General features: G+C 39.4%; 1 protein-coding gene and 1 pseudogene across 3 annotated transcripts in view; one reads left to right on the forward strand and one right to left on the reverse strand.

Annotated features, from left to right (window-relative positions):
* LOC114705414 (A-kinase anchor protein 17B) overlaps positions 1 to 19,239 on the reverse strand; it is a 40,031-nt gene that overhangs the window by 12,001 nt on the left and 8,791 nt on the right. For all 3 annotated transcript variants that reach the window (XM_028887301.2, XM_028887299.2, XM_028887300.2), the window contains 2 exons: positions 7,893 to 8,661; positions 2,598 to 2,728 (listed from right to left, as the gene is read on the reverse strand). In XM_028887301.2, coding sequence (XP_028743134.1) covers positions 2,598 to 2,728; positions 7,893 to 8,645 — 884 coding nt within the window. In that variant the 5' untranslated portion in view covers positions 8,646 to 8,661. The remainder of the gene's footprint in view (positions 1 to 2,597; positions 2,729 to 7,892; positions 8,662 to 19,239) is intronic.
* On the forward strand, positions 3,189 to 4,491 carry LOC114705440 (annotated as a pseudogene).

Consider the following 19,239-nt stretch of genomic DNA (forward strand, 5'->3'; position numbering starts at 1 on the left):
GGACCCTGAAGACCTGAGATCTGGATAGGCCAGCTCTCTTGGTTCCTGGATCCTGGACACTGGAGGTAGGCTGAGCAGAGTTCTCCAGAGAACACCGCTGGACTGTGCTTCACCTTTCCCAGACCCTGTTACCTATCCCTTCACTTTAAGTTACCCCACAAAATAAACCTCCCTTTTAACTACGTGGAGTGGCCTTAATATTTAAACCAATACAGGGCCTTGATCTCTGCCCTATCCCTGATTCTAAAAAATGAGTTCTCGGGCTGGAGAGATGGCTCAGAGGTTAAGAGCACTAACTGATCTTCCAGAGGTCCTGAGTTCAATTCCCAGCACCCACATGGTGGCTCACAACCATCTGTAATGAGATCTGGCACCCTCTTCTATATAAATAATAAATAAATATTAAAAAAAACACCAATACACATAAAATAAAAATAAATAAATCTAAAAAGAAAATAAAAGGTTTCTTTAAAAAAAAAATGAGTTCTCAGCCGGGCGTTGGTGGCGCACGCCTTTAGTCCCAGCACTCGGGAGGCAGAGCCAGGCGGATCTCTATGAGTTCGAGGCCAGCCTGGTCTATAGAGTGAGCTCCAGGAAAGGCGCAAAGCTACACAGAGAAACCCTGTCTCGAAAAACCAAAAAAAAAAAAAAAAAAAAGTGAGTTCTCACCCCACAAACTTTTCTCTTCCCAGTTCCCTCTTCTAATTAACTGCTCAGCTAATGGCCACAGGATCACCACAAAACTGGAGTCTAGAGAGCATCAAGTAAGAAACTGTAACAGCTAAAAGGTATTTATACTCCCAGACCCAAGAGTGTCTGGGCTCTACAAAAACTGACTTTAATATAACCACCTATTACTGTTAAATGCTCTCAACAATTGATCACCTGTGTCTCCTGGATGCTGAACTAGTAAAGGAAAGAGGTTCCTTAAAATAATCTGTCTCCCCTGGAGGAGGTGGGAAGGGGGGTAAGCTGGGGGTAAGGGGAGGGGGTGGGAGGGGGGAGAATAGGGGAACCCGTGGCTGATATGTAGAACTGAATGGTATTGTAAAATAAAATAAAATTAAAAAAAATAATAATCTGTCTCTGATAAAGCTTAAAAACATGTTCTAATCTCTCTGTCTCTCTAATTAACATTAACCAATATAAGCAGAGTATTAAACACTACAATGGTCACTAATTTTCTCATGGCTGCTTCTTAACATGTTCAAAATTTCTCCCAAGCTCCAGAAACCAGCTTAAATCCATCTGGAGAGGTCAGATCTACTTCAGGCTTTCTCTGTCTCACCAGCATCCTGTCAGACACAAAAGCGGCCAGAGTGCTAAGCCAAAAGGTATGGATGGCTCCAGGGCAGCGGAACACCTGTCTACCTCAGAAGCCCCCTTCCCAACGCACTAAGAGCCAACTGATGCCCACCAAGTTTTTCTGGGAGAAACAATGCCCCTATTCCTATTCACTCACTTTTTATAATAAGCAAAAAGTCTGGAATGTTGGGATTCTGCCCTCAGTCCTACATATGTGCAGTTCAGGGTCTTGTGTCTTACGTCATCAGCAGGTATTGGCGACTACGTACACATGGCATGGTCATGAAACCTGCACCTTAAAAGCTGGATGCAGACCCCATGCTCTCTCTCTGCTCTGCTCTCTCCTCCACCCTCCCATCTTTCTCTCTCCCCAGGCCTGGCTCTCCTCTTTCTCCTCCCCCCTTTCCTTCCTAATAAAGCTCTAAAAACTAACACTGGGTTCTGTTGTGACCATGACCTTTCCATGCGGTAACCAGCGCCACCACCAGCGCTGTTTGTCATCCTTTCAACGATGTCCTTAATTTTTTTAAATGGTATGATTTACATAAAATAGGAGGGGCCAGAAGGTTAAAAAATGGTTCTCAGAGCCCTATAAAGCTGGTATCTGTCCTTTCTTGGCAAATGTTTGGCAATGGTCTAACTAGGCAAATATTCAGCTAGGCTCAAGCTCCAAGATGGGTAGCTAATGTTAAGATTGAAGAAACAAAATAGAAGTACCTCAAATTCACAGTAAGAATTCTGGCCAACAAGAAAAAATGATCCCAACAAGTCTATGATTCTGGGTTACTTTGATTCTTGGTCATTTTAGAAAAAGAAAGCTTTACCAGAACTACTTTTTTTTATTTTAAATTGGTAGGTTAGATAATATTGGTAAAGTAATAAAATTTCTAACTCAATATGTTAGGATTATCACTACAAACTTTTGGATCTGACTATAGCCCATAAACATACAGGTGAGATGCTTGCCTATCAAGTACAAGGCCCTAGGTTCAAACCCCAGCACTGAAGTTCCTCGGTCTCTCTTAAAATCTCTTTCCCCCAGACTTCTTAATCTGGCTAGTCTCATTATCCCTTATTACTTGTTCTTGATTCTGGGCATGCCTTTCTGGTTTCTTGTTTTCATCTATTTTATTGCCTGCACTTTCCAAGACTGTCTTTGATGGAGTTTTCCATTTGTGCCAAAGCCTGCCCTTGCCTCCATGTTATCTATCAAATCTAGCTATTCACCAAAATGAAGTAATCCAAAAGTCAAAAGGAAAAACCTCTTCATTGTTAAAAATCAGTCTACTTACCTTTCAGCTACTTCCTCTTCTCTCTTCTTTTCTTTTTTCCTTTCTTCCTCCAGCTCTTGTAATTTTAGCCTTTCCTGATTCCTCCTCTGTATAGCTCCTTCACTGAAATGCTGGGTTGTATCAAACATAACCTGCCCCCAAAAGAGATGAAAGATTTCTTAGAAAGACTTGTCAGTAGACTGGATGGGTCCCAGATGAGAGAGAGGAAGCTAAGACGGCACACAGCAAGTCAAAACCAAGGAATTCAAAATGCCCTTTGAATCCCAGCCACACTGCACTACTGCTTATGGGCCAGGAGCTGAACAGAACTTGGAGGCACTAGGATGTTCTTTGGCAAACCTTTGAAATGGTAGATCAAATTACCATCTTAATTTTATACAATTAAGCTTAACTGTATAGCAGTATTTCTCATTATTTTTTAATTTATTTTTTGACAATGTCATACATATTTGTACTGTATTGTGAACATAGTCACTCTTTGCTCTCTTATTACCCTCCCACTCCAACAAACACCACTTCCTCCCCAACTAGTGCCCTGCCTACTTTCATGTCTTAAATTTTTTTGTGCAGGAACTTACTTTACATATGACCATGGGTAGCATCACAGGGCTGTCTAGGGACAGGTCAGAAATATATTACCTCTAGTAAGCCATAAAAATCAACTAGATTGATGTGTTGTTGTTTTTTAAGATAGCAGAGATAAAAATAATGAACATGGCAAGGGATGGGGTAGGCAGAAAGAGACAAGAAAACTAACCTAATGAAAAATCAGATTATCAAACTACATTTCATATCTTGAAATGTAATAAGCGAGATAAATAGACATGCTTATAGACTAGAACAGAGGCAGATGTTCTGTTAACTCGTCAGTATATAGGAAGTCTCTAGTTTGATGCCCACCATAAATAATAAAAAAAAATAAAGAGAAGGAGAACTAGTCATTGAAATGTACACAAGGGGACTAGAGATGTAGCCCAGTGGTAGAGTACTTGCTTGGCATTAGCAAAATCCTGGGTTGTATTCCCAGTGCTGCAAAAAATAAATAAGTAGATATGCATGAAACAATACATTTCCAGCCATGGTTCCTTTAACACAAGTAGCTACACACATACACACACACACATGCACTAGAAACTGAAAGTGCAAATTCATGCCAAAGACTGGTTTAGAGAAGAATTTAGCTGCGACTTTTCCATTGCTGAGTTGGGGCTTCAGGATGATTGATAATCGATGTGCCTCCTAGAGACAGCTACTCGGGTCAGCATGAGCTGATGCCTGTGCTGCTGGTGCAATCCTGCTAGTGTACAACCAACCCGGAAATGCAGAGTTCTTGCTTGAGTACCCAAGCTGGTCCAGGGGACTGAGCTTATTGGTTCCATGGGATGTATGCATCAGGCCACAGCCCATGTTCCCAGCAATGGTTCACAATAAACCTGCTGGAAACCTGCTGAACGCCTAAAGGCTGCTGTACTTCTGCCTGGGCCAAGTGATGCAAGGCTTCTGCTGTAGCTCCAAGCAGCTGGGTGTTGCCACAGCTAATTTTTCCAGAACAGATTTCCAGTTTATGATCATTTCTCTGATGTTGGAAGTGGGAATGCTCATAAGATGGTGATGAATACGAGGCTGGAACCCATAGCGCAAGACTGTGACAAAATCCATAGAAGCACATATCATGCATACCTTCAAAGAGGACTTTTATGAGGAAATCCTCAACGTGGTCATTGTTGCCTACCTCGGCCCAGAAAAGAACTTTGGTTCTTTAGCATCACTTATTTCGGTAACTCAAGAGATTGAAGAAACAACTAAATGACTAGATATACCAGAATATTTACTACTCAAAGACGAACACTTCTTCCAGGTTTCTAAAAACAAAATTATGAATGGCCATGGATGAAAAATGACCTTACTTCTTCATCCACTGTTTCCTAGTATTTCGCTGTTCATAAACTATGTAGTCTCATCTTGATTGTATTTTAAAAGGCAAACATTTTTCTATAGCTGTGAATTAAACAATACGATGTAGTTACTCTACTGTGCTTCAGTTGCTAAGTTCAATGCATCCTACTATACTACTAAAATATTCATTTAAAATTAAGATGTGTTTAATGTGATAAGTTAACTAAAATGAATCACTAGAAATATAGTAAGTGCATTATAATGAAAATAAGATGATATATACCAAAAGTATGTCAATGATTTGAGACAAGAACCAAAATTATTATGGTGAAATATGAGTGTAAATGTACTTGTACAGCATACACTGCTAACCAGAGGAAGCCTGAAAAGTAAATGTATTAACAGCAGTTTAATAATTCATTCTAAGCCCAAGAAGGAAAACACAAGACTGTAATTTTTGCTATCTTGTGCATTAATATATAATTACAGGTAAGAGGACTTTTGTGAATTTTGCTTTCCTGATTTCCCCTGTGAGGGCAGTTCACTGTATTGTCTCTGTGTCTGTGTGGTGCGTCCTCAATTCCAAGTGGCCTAGATTCCCTCTGCCTATCAGGGGTTTTTGTGTGTTTGTTAAAGACAGGTGTTTTTCTGCTCTGCAGATCTTGTTTTTGTGTTTTATAATACACCTTTTTCCTTTTCAAAACAGTAGATATTCTTTTCCTTCAATACTGTTTTTCTCTTTGGTTCATTCTAGCTTGAAAGGACTGTCAGTTTTTCCCATTAGGAATAACCTGCAACTGCACATTTAAGAAAATGCGTCTATACCCTTCTATTCGATCACAATAGGAATCGTGATTAAGTGTGTGCCTCACTGCACTCTTACGTTCAGCAGGACTTAAATGAGCACACGGGCCAGGCGTGGTGACACGTGCCTGAAAACCCAGCATTTAGGAGACTCAAGCAGGAAGACTGCAAGCTTGAGTTTCAGGCCTGCTGGTCTCAAAACAAAAGAAATAAATTAAAATTAAATAAATGCGTAAGTGAAAACAGCCATCCATTTATATGTACCTGCTTATTAACACAAGTTAGTTAGTTCTCCCCTAAAAATATTAATAACAATTAAATTCTGAAACAACTAGAAGGTTGTTGTTTTTTTAATACGAATATATGTTCCAGCAGCCCTAAGCTGTCCCGGCTGTATATACCCAATATAATTTAATGCTCAACTAGAGAGTATTGTGTCACTTGAGATTAAAAAGGCTTAGTTAAATATCTTGTGTTTTTCCTCCTACTAACTATAACTTTTAGCCAATTGGGTTCTTTGGTTTATATAGGCAGAAATCTTGGGATGTTTAGGATGCATCAGATAGTTCCCTATATTCTTGTTCATTTCAGCAACAGATTTTCTGGTGGAGAGGCAGAATGGGAGGGTAGAGTTGAAGTGTATAGAAGGTCATTTTAAAGATATCATATTATAAATCATTTCTAGCCGGGCGGTGGTGGCACATGCCTTTAATCCCAGCACTCGGGAGGCAGAGCCAGGCGGATCTCTGTGAGTTCGAGGCCAGCCTGGGCTACCAAGTGAGTTCCAGGAAAAGGTGCAAAGCTACACAGAGAAACCCTGTCTCGAAAAACCAAAAAAAAAAAAAAATCATTTCTGAGATGCATAAGTAAATTATAATTACTGATGGAAATAAGCACTTAAAATCTGTAGAAGGGGCGGTGGTGGCACACGTCTTTAATTCCAGCACTCGGGAGGCAGAGGCAGGCAGATCTCTGTGAGTTCGAGGCCAGCCTGGGCTACAGAGTGAGTTCCAGGAAAGGCGCAAAGCTACACAGAGAAACCCTGTCTCGAAAAACCAAAAAAAAAAAAAAAAAATCTGTAGAAGAACATTAAAACTTAGAGAACAGGAATGAAGTCATGGAGAAATTTGGATGGATTTATATATATAAATACAATATAAACTTTGACTATGTATATATATATATGTGTGTGTGTGTATATATATATGTACATGTTTGGTTTTGTACCTATGTGTTTTAAATATAAAAGAAATGAAAAAGCAATAAAATGCATTATCATAAGTAAAAAAGTACAACAATCCACCCAAATTTCTCCATGGAACCTAAGGCTGTGTGGATGCAAGCACTCCGCCAGCCCACTTCCACCCACAGTACCAGCTACTGCTTTCTTGGAGACTTGAAGTCCCACAGAGTCCAAGTTGCTTTTGAATTCCTGATCCCCCTGCTTCCATATCATAAGTGCTGAGATAAAAGACATATACTGCCATGTCTAGCTTTAAAAAAGTGTTTAATGTTATAAATCCCATATCTAAAAGAAGGCTCACTTATTAGTGGCTTTGTGTGACAAATTTAGAACTCAAACCCAGAATGGCTAAAGCAGCTCTATGTTTGTTCTTAACTATGTTCTCATTTAGCATGTGATACTTTTGGTTATTTTATTTTATGTGTATGAGTATTTGGCTTGCATGTATGTCTGTGCACCACCTGTACGCCTGGGAATCACAGAGGCCATAAGAGAGCTTCAGATCCCCTGGAACTGTATTACAGATGCTTGTGAACCACCATGTGGGTGCTCGGGACCAAACCTGGGTCCTGGGTCCTCTGCAAGAGCATCCATCCAATGCTCTTAAGTGCTGAGAAGACATCTCTCCAGCTCCAGTGTTTTGATATCTAAAACACTGTTTTAATAATCAAAGTTATCTTAGGTAGAAATCTAAAAAGCCATTGTTTTTTAAAATAGTATATTGTTTAGGTGTTAGCTAACTGTGTACATTTTCAGATTTTATAATGTGCTTATATATTATAAAAAATTACACCAGTTCCATTTTGATAAGTCTAAATGTTTCCAGGCCTTGAAATAAATCTTGATGAACGCAAATAAACTAGGAAGATGACCAGAGCAATCCCAGACATCACTGAAGTGACATGTCTAGATAGACAGGCTGCTTTTGAAAGCAAAGCACACAGGCCTTTAGGATTTTGGTCCAAGCGGATGAGGAGGGAGAGAATTGCTCGCCTTGTGGTTTCAGACTTCATAACTCTCTCTCACAGCAACTTGTCAAGTATAATAAGCATATGAAATAGTCCTGTGGGAGGCATGAATAATGCCCTCCCAAAGCTTGGGCAGAGACCCACGTGATATGAACCATCACTTGAAAATCCCAGCAAGTGGGCTACCTGATTTCAGAAGATTGGGTGTTCACATTAAGATGGTTTTTCTTCCTAAACATGCATGTATAAATGATAGCATGCATCTCTGCAGCACCAACTAATCCGACCCTAGTGGAATGTAAAGACATTTAATTTCGATGCTTCTTTCCAACTCAGGCTCAGGCTCACTGGAACAATGGAAACTGAAGTCTGGACCCTGCTTACCTTAATGTTACACGCCAGAGCTTTGCCATCGTCTCCTTTAAGCATCAGCTTCATTCCTCGAAGGGATTCCATGGCTCTGATAAAGTCAGTTGACTCCTGGTATTGGATAAAGGCTTCAAATGTTTGCAAGCCGAAGTTAAAACCCCCAAAGCTCCCACCTGTCATCACTTCTCTGTAGGGGTCAAGCATGGGGATATCCACATTCTTGATCTTCCCAAAACTCTCAAAGACTACTCGAAGGATCTCTTCACAGGGCTTCTCTCCACTGGAACCTTTTGGTGCAAACCACTTACAGGGCAAGCCTTCAAAATAGATGGAATCTGGGCTCTTATCATGATCTTGTTCTTCAGCTCCCGCAACCACCGAGGCCTCTTTCTCTTTGGGGAAGTGTTCCCACTCTCCCTGGGCATCGGTAGCCACTACTTTTAAGTCAGTTTTCAAGCCATTTAGCTTGATGATCTTCCCATGTAGCTTCGCTTTCAGGATCTGAACCAAACTTCGGGTTTCAGCCTCACCCTCAAATCGGATGAAGTCTTTTGTACTCTTGGAGAGTCTCACTGTGGTAAACTGGTCAGGGCAAATCAGACTTTTCAGTTGGTCAAGAACTTCCCAGTTAGAGAAGGGCCTCACGGGTTCTATACATTCTGGGAGCAATACGTTGATCATTAATTTTGCTATGGGCTTGAGGTAGAGGTGCTGAGCAGCACAGAGCTCTGTTGCCTCAGAGTTATCATAAACCACTGTGACTGTCATGGTGTCCTCACACCACCTTAGAGGACAAAAGAGAAAAATTTAATACAGATGGAGCAAAACACAGATTTGAACTGTGAAATGGTGTTAGCATTGCTAGACTTAGATCCAACTGATAGAGGGAAAAATATACTATGAGTAGAATTAAAATAGTATCTTATAGCTCTTGAATCTAATAAGCCATTATAGTAGGGTTGTAGGATGTAAGATTAACCAAAAGAGCCAATGGCATGCCTATATGCCAGTAGCAAACAAGCTGAATTAGAGATTTAAAACATGGGGCCAACCCAGGTATGGTGGCTCACGCTGCAATCCCAGCACTCAGGAAATAGAGGTACAGGGACTGCTACTACTCTGAGTCCATCTTGACCAAATGAGACCCTGTCTTAACTACTCCCTTCCCCCAACAATGACAATAATAAAACAGCACGATGCATTTACATTAGCACCAAATCCATGAAATTCTTAGGTAGAAATCTAACAAGTATACATAAGATATTATAAAAGAAACTACAAAACTCTGATGAAAAATATTCTAGAACTAAGTATTGCAGTAGATTCATAAGAAGGCTCAATATGTTCTTTCTGACTAGATCTGTATATTAAATATAATCCCAATAAAAAGCTCAACAAGTTGTATTCTGGATCAAATATAAAATCTAAGTCCAGTGCATGGTGGTGCATGCCTTTATTCCCAGCACTCTAGAGGCAGAGGCAGGCAGAACTCTGTGAGTTCAAGGCCATCCTGATTCACACAGAGAGTTCGTGGCCAGCTAGAGCTACATAATGGGGCCATATCTCAAAAATAAATTTCTAAAGTTTATAATGAAATACAAAATACATATTTTGTATTTCCATATAAACCCAAAATAACCAACTCAGTATTGAAGGATAGTGGGGAAATGTCCGAGTGCCACTCTCTGACTTCAAAAATGATCTAACACCACAGTCATTAAGATAAGATGACACTCCTCAAAGAAACGACAAACAGATTTAGGGAACAGGATAGAAAACTCAGAATAGATTCACATATCATCTATGAATGTATAAAGAAATTAGCTGAGATAATCTTTTCAATGAATAGTGCTGGAATAATAGACATTCAAATGCTCTAATCTAAGTATGGGCCAAACTAGGCTGGAGAGATGGTTCAGATGTTAAGAGCACACATTGCTCTTGCAAAGGACCCAAGTTTGGTTTCCAGCACCCGGTTCAGTTGGCTAAAAATAGCTTGTAACTTGAACTCCAGGAGATATGGCACCCTCTCTGGCCTCCTGTATACATATTTCCCACACATATATACACATAACTAATAACAAAAAGTTTAAATGGGCCAGCCAAACAGGTTTGGGGATGTAGCTGAGAGAGCATTTTCCTACCATGTGTATGCCCTAAATTTGATCTCAACAACAACAGAAAAATGGACAAGATATCTTAACAGACATCTCCCCCAAAATTATACTGATGACAAAAAGAATTTTAAATAGTGACTCTCATAGATTAATTTCAAAGTCTTGGTTACATTCTTCTAAATAGCATTAATAGAGATTAATTTTCTGGACTAGAGGAATAGCTCAGCCATTAAAGGCTAGGCTCACAACCAAAAATATAAAAGATTAATTTTTTGTGGTGCTGGGGAATAAACTCAAGTCCTTGTACATGCTAGACTAGTACTCTACCACTGAACTACATCCCAGACCTTGAATTAGATATTCAGAAATCATTAAAATGACCTAGAAATCGGGAGTGCTTTGGAAAAAAAAATGAATGACTATAAAGAACAAGCTAATTTTTTCCAAAAGACCTATTATCAATGAATATTTAAAATTTTATTACTTTATGTGTATGGGTGTTTCACCTGCATATATAGTACCATGTGTGTACAGTACCCATGGATCCCAGAAGAGAGAGTTAGATCCCCTGGAACTGTAGTTACAAACAGTTGTGAGCCATCATGTGGGTCCTGAGAATCAAATCTGGGTCCTCTGGAAAAGCAGCCAGTCCTCTTAACTGGAGCCATTTCTCCAGCTCTGTCAATCACTTTTTATATGGCCTCTGAGAATTTCAGCTAAAGCAACTAAGCAAGAGAAAAAGATAAATATCCAGTAGGAAAGGAGGAAGTCAAACCACCCATTTGCAGATAACATTATAATATATACAGAAAAGCCTAAAGATTCTACTAAACTCTACCCAAAAATATGTTAGAATTGATAGATAGGTTACAGAATACAAAATCAATATACAAAAGTTAGTACTGGGGCTAGAGAGATGGCTTAGCAATTCAAAGCACTGGCTGCTCTTGTAGAGGACCAGGAGTTTGGGTCTCAGCACCTACAAGGCAGCTCACAACCATCTGCAACTCCAGTTACAGAGTTCTCATCTTCTTTTCTGGGCTCCACTAACATGCATGCAAAACACTCGCACACATTAAATAAAAATAAATAAATCTTCTTTTTGTTTTTGAGGTAAGGGCTCACTATGTATGTCAGGTTGGCATGGAATTCATTATGTAGACCAGACTGGCCTTGAACTCCTTGAACTCACAGAGATCCTGTCCCTGCCTCCTGAGTGCTGGGATTGAAGAGTATACCAACACATCTGGCTTACATTTCTATACAACAATGAACTAAATGAAAAAGAAATCAAGAAGATGATCCCATTTGAAACACCTATAAAGATACCTAGATACTAATTTAACCACAGAGGTTAAATAACTCTATAATAAAACACTGGTAAAAGAAATTGAAACACATACACACACAAACACACACACACACACACACACACACACACAACACAGAGAGAGAGAGAAGAGAGAGAGAGACAGAGAGAGAGAGAGAGAGAGAGAGAGAGAGAGAGAGAGAGAGAGAGGGACAGAGACAAAGATAGACAACAATAGCCTGGAATGATGCCTGGACTAGAAGAATCCATTCTGTGACATGGCTATACTATTCAATACAATCTATTGATTCAATGCAACATCTATCAAAATACTAGTGGCATCCTTCACAGAAACAAGAGAAAACACTCTTAAAACTTGTATGGGACTGCAAAAAAAGCCTGAACTGCCAAAGCAATTCTGAGCAAAAGCTAACACAACAAAGCTGGAGGCATAATAATGTCTGACTTCAAAACATGCCACATGAAACTACTGTAGCTAAAACAGCATGGTACTAACATAAAAACAGACATATTGACCAATGCAACAGAATAAAGAACCCAGAAATAACTAAAGAACTTTTAAAAAGCACCAAGAATATTGGAGAAGTGTCTTCAAAAAATGGTGCTTGGATATATATATATATATATATATATATATATATATATATATATATATATATAGTCTATTATATATGATTGAAACTAGACCACATACAAAAATCAACTTTAAATAGAGCAAGAGACTTCCATGTAAGGCATGAAACTACTGGGAGAAATCATAGGGGAAAACACTTTAGGGTACTGGTTTAGGTAAAACAGCATGGAGGCTCCTGAAAACACTAGAAATAGAACCAGAACTAGACTATGACCCAGAAGTCTCCTAACTGGGCATATGTCCAAAGGAAATGAAGTCAGTATGTCAAAAAGACATCAACACCCCCATGGTTACTGCAGCATTATTCACAATAATCAAGGTATGGAATTAACTGGGATGCTCATAGATGAGTAGATGGATAAAGAAAATGTAGTATAAAAGCACAACGGAATATTATTGAACCCTAAAAAGAATAAGATCCTGTCATTTCCACAACATGGATGGAGCTAAGAAATATTTTGTTATAATAAGCCAGGAACGTAGTGACAAGTATTGCAGGGCCTTCCACAAGGAAACTAAAAGACTTGTTTTCCTAGAAAAAGAGAGTGGAATGGTAGTCAGCACAGGCTGAGAAGAACAGAGGAAGAGGGACTGGGGACTCTGGTTGGTGTGCATACAGAACATCTGGCTAGGCAAGATAATTGCTACTATTCTACAGAACAGTCAGGTAAGCAGAGATAAGAAAAAAATAATTGTATATTTCAAAATAGCCAGTAGGTCAGGTTTTAAATATTCTCCACCCAAAGAAACGATGCATGTCTGAGTAGATGGACATATCAGATACTCTGACTTGATCATTACATTGCACACATATATTGCAATGTCAATTTGTGTTCCATGAATATATATAAAACCAATTAAAATTTTTAACTTTTTAAATGCCCCCCTTTCAAATTGTCACAATTCAGATTCTCAAATTCCAATTTTCCTATGACAGCAATAACAAAAACAGTTGTTCTTATACCTTCTCCAGTTAGTCATAGTCTTTAGATCTTAAAATGAAATTTATGTAGATATTTCATCTTAAATTACTTTCCATGAATAGAGGACTAATTTTCAATTACTGTCAAGGACCTGGTGCATACCAAGTAGTCATGTATTTGCATATATCATAGTTTCAGTGCTATAGTGATGCCCTGGGCAATTAGTGTAACACCTGGCACATAGCTACAAACAATCAATTCCATTGTGGCACCTGTTCCTTAAGGATGCCTCAGACATGATGAGGGTGGAGAAAAAGAGAGGAAGAAGGAGACAGAGATGCACAAAGAGAAACAGAGTCAGAGAAACTGAAAGAGACACAGAGAGGCACACACACATACACACACACACACACACACACATCTCTCTCTATATATATATAGATCTATATATATAGATATATATAGAGAGAGAGATCATAAAGTTGGGTGGGTAGGAACAAGGGGAGGAGCTGGGGGGGAGCTGGGGAAGGGAAACATAATCAAAATATATTGCAGGAAAAGATTTTTAATTAAAAATAGGGAAAAATAAACAAGGAAGGGAAAGAAACCAAGGGAAGATGGAGAAAAGAAGGAAGGGAGGGAGTCATACTTGCTGATAAGATGGAGTACCCATGACAGTTTTTAGAGGAAAAATGGTGCAGAATAATTCACAGTATATTTTCATAAAAGCAATATCATAAACTCATAAAAATAATGTAAAAAGGTATGTATGTCTACAAACATACACATACATGAAGTCTGAAAATATATACTGTCTAGGAAAGGGTCACAACAAATTAATACAGTAACAGTCCCCTTCTACCCCCAATATGTGCCATCACTGGCATCTGACTCCATCACTGAAGTACATATGAGTCATGAATGAAGCCTGTGAGACTAGGGTGGGATTCTCAGAAACTGTGGTGCTGGCTATATCATAGGGTACAGAGGTTATTTTTGAAAACTGCTTTATTGATTTGGGTTGGGAACGTGGCACAGTAGTAAAAAGCTTGTCTAGCACGCAGGCAGCCCTGGGTTCCATCCCCAGTACCATGAAAACATAAAAACTGTTTTAATGAGACATGATTGATCTGTAATAACCCATTTCTATATCATAAACTGAACAAATGCCAACAGCCCACATTTTTAACAAGTCTTGACACATGTACACACACCCGCAGAAAAGCTATCACCATGATCAAGAGATTGGAAACAACCATTATTTTCACAAATTTTCTTGTGCCTTTTTGTAATCCCTCCTCCTGTCTTCAGCAATCACTCATCTACCTGCAAAGCATTTAATTCACAACCCATTTATATTGTAACACAATAAAAATAGATATTTCTTTAAAAATATTTATATATTAATGAACTAGCAGGTACTTTCCTCTAAATCAGAATACTTTCTCAGTTCCAAGGTCAATGTGCCAATCCTTATTTAATTAAATCTGTTAGAGAACCCAACTTTATTCTTGAAAATTGGTCTAAAAACATTTTTAGTTCTCTCCCCACACAATCTCTTTTTTTAATGATCTCTAGGTGTGTGTGTGTGTGTGTGTGTGTGTGTGTGTGTGTGTGTGTGTGTGTGTGTGTTTCTTTGTGCAGCCCTGGCTATCCTGGAACTCACTCTGTAGACCAGGCTGGCCTCGAACTCAGAGATCTGCCTGTGTTTGCCTCCCGAGTGCTGAGATCAAAGGGCACCATGCCCAGCTTAATGATCTCTATTTTTAACCCTGTTTAAATCAAATAAACATATCTAAGCATTATATCCCAGCCTTTAATCACAGTGCTCGGGAGGCAGAGCCAGGCGGATCTCTGTGAATTTGAGGCCAGCCTGGGCTACAGAGTGAGTTCCATGTCAAGCTCCAAAGCTACACAGAGAAACCCTGTCTCAAAAAACCAAAAAAAAAAAAAAAAATTACAGATACCAAGGAAAGTGGAATGTCTTTAATCAAGTTATTAAGCTATTTATAATACTTAAAACCGAATCTAAAAGCCAAATTTGCATTCCAATTTTGTGCTTAAAGAAGCTGGTAATTCTGAATATTATAGGATTAACCTACTACTTTCCAATTGCATTTAAGTCAGCTCAGTAAGATGAAATCCATGCTTGGTACTGTTAATCTAGGCCAGGAACCTGTAGTTGGGGACAACTTACTACTGTTTGCTAAGCCAACACAGCAATAACCTGTCTCCTAAGTTCTTATCTTTATACCCATAGATTAGTACACTTGTCAACCTTCATCAGAGAAACTTCTTTATGTAGTAGATGGGTATTAATGCAGAGACCTACAAGTAGTTAACATGCAGGGAAGAAAATGGTGTGTTCAGCTCTAAATGGTATATCTGCATTATACCCTTCTCCCAAGGCTCAAAATCATCGTGGAAAAGGAGTGGGAAGACTGTAAGAGCTAGATGCGTGGATATCTGCAGTAAAACAATATTTTCTGAACATGACAGCTTTACCACATACATGAAGTCACAACCACTGTGACAGTACACACAAAATACGATCAAGCCAGACAAAATCCCAGCATGGAGTGCAGAGGGAGTCAGAGCCATCATTAGCTCCCTTAGCTGAGGAGCTAGTAGCAATTGATAGCTGCTGGGAGATGGTGAGTTGTTTACTTAAGGGATGGCCCCTGTGAGGCTGCTCATGCTCCACTAGAAGCTTCTACATCCATGCACATACTGGCAGAACTAAGCAGACTCAATTGGCTTATAAAAACACAAAGTTGGGAAGGAATAATGGTGGGAGAGTTTGAGGAATAAATCAGAGGGGAAAGGTACGATGTAGATTTGATGATTTACATTTTTAAAACATAAAGATTAAATTTAAAAATAAATTTGCTAAACAGAAAAGAAGCCTTGTTTCAATTGATAGTAATAGTAGAATTAATTAACACTATTCTCATCATTTTCATCAATCACTATCATACTCATAGACCAGTTACTCAAAAAAGATTTGAGTCTAGTATAAACCATATCCTCATACAAAGAATGTTGTAATTAAAATCTCCATGAATTATCAAAAGTTGAAATCTAAATTTTTTAACTATTCTCATTGCTCTAATTTGCTTTTCTGTTGTTATGATGAAATATAGGTGGAAAGGGTTTATTTGGCTTACACTTCCAGGACACAGTCCATCATTGCGTTAAGTCAGGGCAGAAACTCTAGCAAGAACTCAAGCAGAAACCATGGAAAAATGCTGATTACTAGCTTGCTCATTTGCTTCACTCAGTTAGCTGTTCTTTGCATGGCCCAGTACTACCTGCCTAGGGAATGGTACCATGCACAGAGGGCTGGGCCCTCCTACATTAGTTAGTAATCTAGACAATGCTCCACATACATGCCCACAGGCCACTCTGATCAAGCCAATTCTTTAACGGATGTTCCATCTTCCTGGGTGACTCTAGGTTGTGTTAATTTGACAATCAAAATCATCTAGGACACTCTATCCTTTACCAACTTGACACATGAGCACATCACTGTTAAATCATAATATTTCCTTTCTTGTTTGTCTCCAAGAGCTCATGTTAATATCATAATATAAAATACAGTACAACTTTAAAAGTTCTATAGTCTTTAAAAATTCCAGTGCTTTAAAAGTTCAAGGTCTCTTTTCTGTGGGCTCTTATAAAATTAAAAACAAGTTAAAAAAAACTTATTACAAAAGGGAAGAACCAGAGCATAGGAGCAATTATGCTTAAACAAGATCAAAATCCACAATGCAGCTCAATATTTGACATCTGGAACTCACTCATGATCTTCTGGGCTTCAAAGAACTTGGGTAACCCCACTTAAGCTCTGCTATCTATAAAATACACACCTTGTCTCGTAGACTTAGCCAGGCTCCACTTCCCACTTCCCACTGCCCTTGGTGAACATCCTAGAATTCTGGAATCTCTAATATTCTTGGGTCTCCCCTGCATCTGAGGTTTAACCTTCACCAGTGGCCTCTCAGAGCCTTTCTGGAGTAACGCCAAACCTGCCAGAAGGCACCAAGCCTCAGCTGCTCTCCATGGCCCATTCATGTCTTCAAACCAGTACCATACAGGTGACTCTTACACACTGACAAGTTCAGCTGTCAGCTTGAGATGCCAACTTGGCTCCCCTGAATCACAGCTTTTGTGTTCTGACTGTGAGAAAACACTTGCCAGAAGATTTCACTTCAATTACGCTGATCTCTTACTAATCACAGCTGATTCTTCAGCCCCAGCTGACTAGCATCCATTGTCTCCGTGAAACTGGTTTCACATTAGTGGTGCTGGTCTCTTGTTAATTACAGCTGAGTCTTCAGCCCCAGCTGACCAGCAACCACAGATTCTTAATCCAAAATATCACACAAATGGCCTCAATAGTCTTTGCTTCCTTCTGAAACTTCACAATCCAAGCCTCCATTGCCTTCATGTCTCTCAATATTCTTATCTTCCAAGCTCCCACTAGACCAGCCCATTAAGCCCTGAGCACTCAATGTTTGTTTGTTTGTTTTCAGTTTAAAGTGCCCAAATCCTCCTCAATCCTCCAACAAAATAGTCCAAAGGCATACAAAGCCATATGGTCAGGTTCATAACAGCTGCAACACCATTCCTGGTGCCAATATGTGTTCTAGATAGCTTTTCTGTTGCTGTGATAAAACTCTGATGAAAAACAATTTGTGAAGGAAAGGGTTTATTCAGCTTACACTTCCAGGTCATCATCATGCAAAGTCAGGGCAGGAACTTAAATCAGCTGTGTGATGTTTTCATTGTGAGCTAATAAAATGAAGTCATTTTATTTATTAAAATAAAAACCTTATGATTGCTCAACCATACTTACACAGCATTTTTTTTTTTTTTTTTTTTTTTTTTTTTTTTTTTTTTTTTGGTTTTTCGAGACAGGGTTTCTCTGGGTAGCTTTGCGCCTTTCCTGGAGCTCACTTGGTAGCCCAAGCTGGCCTCGAACTCACAAAGAACCGCCTAGCTCTGCCTCGGGGTGGCACAGCATGTATTCTACAAGTATCGCTTTGTTGTTGTTTGTTTGGTTGTTTTGGTTTTTTGAGACAGGGTTTCTCTATGTAGTCCTGGCTGTCCCGGCACTTTGTAGACAAGGCTGGCCTCGAACTCCCAGAGATCCACCTGCCTCTGGCTCCCAAGTGCTGGGATTAAAGGCATGCACCACCACACCTGGCTTTACCAGTATCTTGTGTCCAGAGCTTTATTAGAACTTTTCACACACATGCTTCCAGCATTAGAACAATCCTGGGAGAGTCCCAGGAAACATGGCTGCTTTCTCTATTCATCAAGCCATCTGATCTTCCACCATCTTGTCTGCTCTTCCCTGCTTTTCTACCTAGGAGCAAAGCTGCCTAGATAACAGTGAATATGAGCTTAGGGCTGAGGAGACAGACTAGAGATGTTCATGGCCCAAGGCCAACTCAAATTCTGGAATCAGCATCCAAAGTCACTCCAGTAGTTTCCCTCAGTTCAGGACGGACTAGAGAAATTCATCCAGTACTTCATGGAATTATATATAATTTTTTTAGTGAAATTGGCTTTGAAAGAGTAAAAGCACTTGTGTCACAGGAAAAATACACATCAACAGCCACTCCTTGGTTTTTCTCACTCTTAGTCATTTGCAGTCAGAATATTAGCAAGGCCATTTGAATGAAGGATGTGCAAAAAGTAGCAGCAGGAAAAAAATGGGACAATCTACACAACCCAAATCCTCTCTGAAAGTGGTTCTTTGTTGCCTTTCTTCTCCAGGCTTTTGAATCTTAAGGTTGTCATTTTGAAAGCACCTAAGACATATTAAATTCTACCAACACATTATGGAAGTCAGCAGGACAGCCAACATCTATTTGGGTCAAGCCAACCTAGCCCCATCTCCAATCTTCTGGCAAATACAGAGTCCCCAGTCAACCATGATCGAATACAAATATTCCACAGCTCTTCAGTCAAGATGCTCACATATCCAGACACATCATTAACCTAGACATCATTTCAAAAACTGAGACTGACCATGTGCTCTGATCTTTGAATAATGTCAAAAATCACATCATTAAACTGTGCAGCACTCAATTTTGCAATAGTAGCCAATTTATGACCTTCTGTGGAATTCCCAGATTCTGGTGGTTTGAAAGAACTCATATAAGACACAGGGGATTTCTGGACAGAAAAGAAAGGGATTTTAGAGACCTGTAGCCATTCAGGAATGACAGATTTTCAACAATGAATTCTAAGAGGGAGTCTCTTCTCTTCTACCACTACTGAGACTCAGCTGCAAGGCAGAGTTCAGTGTGGGGAACTATAATCTTTCAACAAAGAAAACTGACCAAGC

The sequence above is a fragment of the Peromyscus leucopus genome, chromosome X, assembly GCF_004664715.2.
Source record: "Peromyscus leucopus breed LL Stock chromosome X, UCI_PerLeu_2.1, whole genome shotgun sequence".
Lineage (NCBI taxonomy): Eukaryota > Metazoa > Chordata > Mammalia > Rodentia > Cricetidae > Peromyscus > Peromyscus leucopus.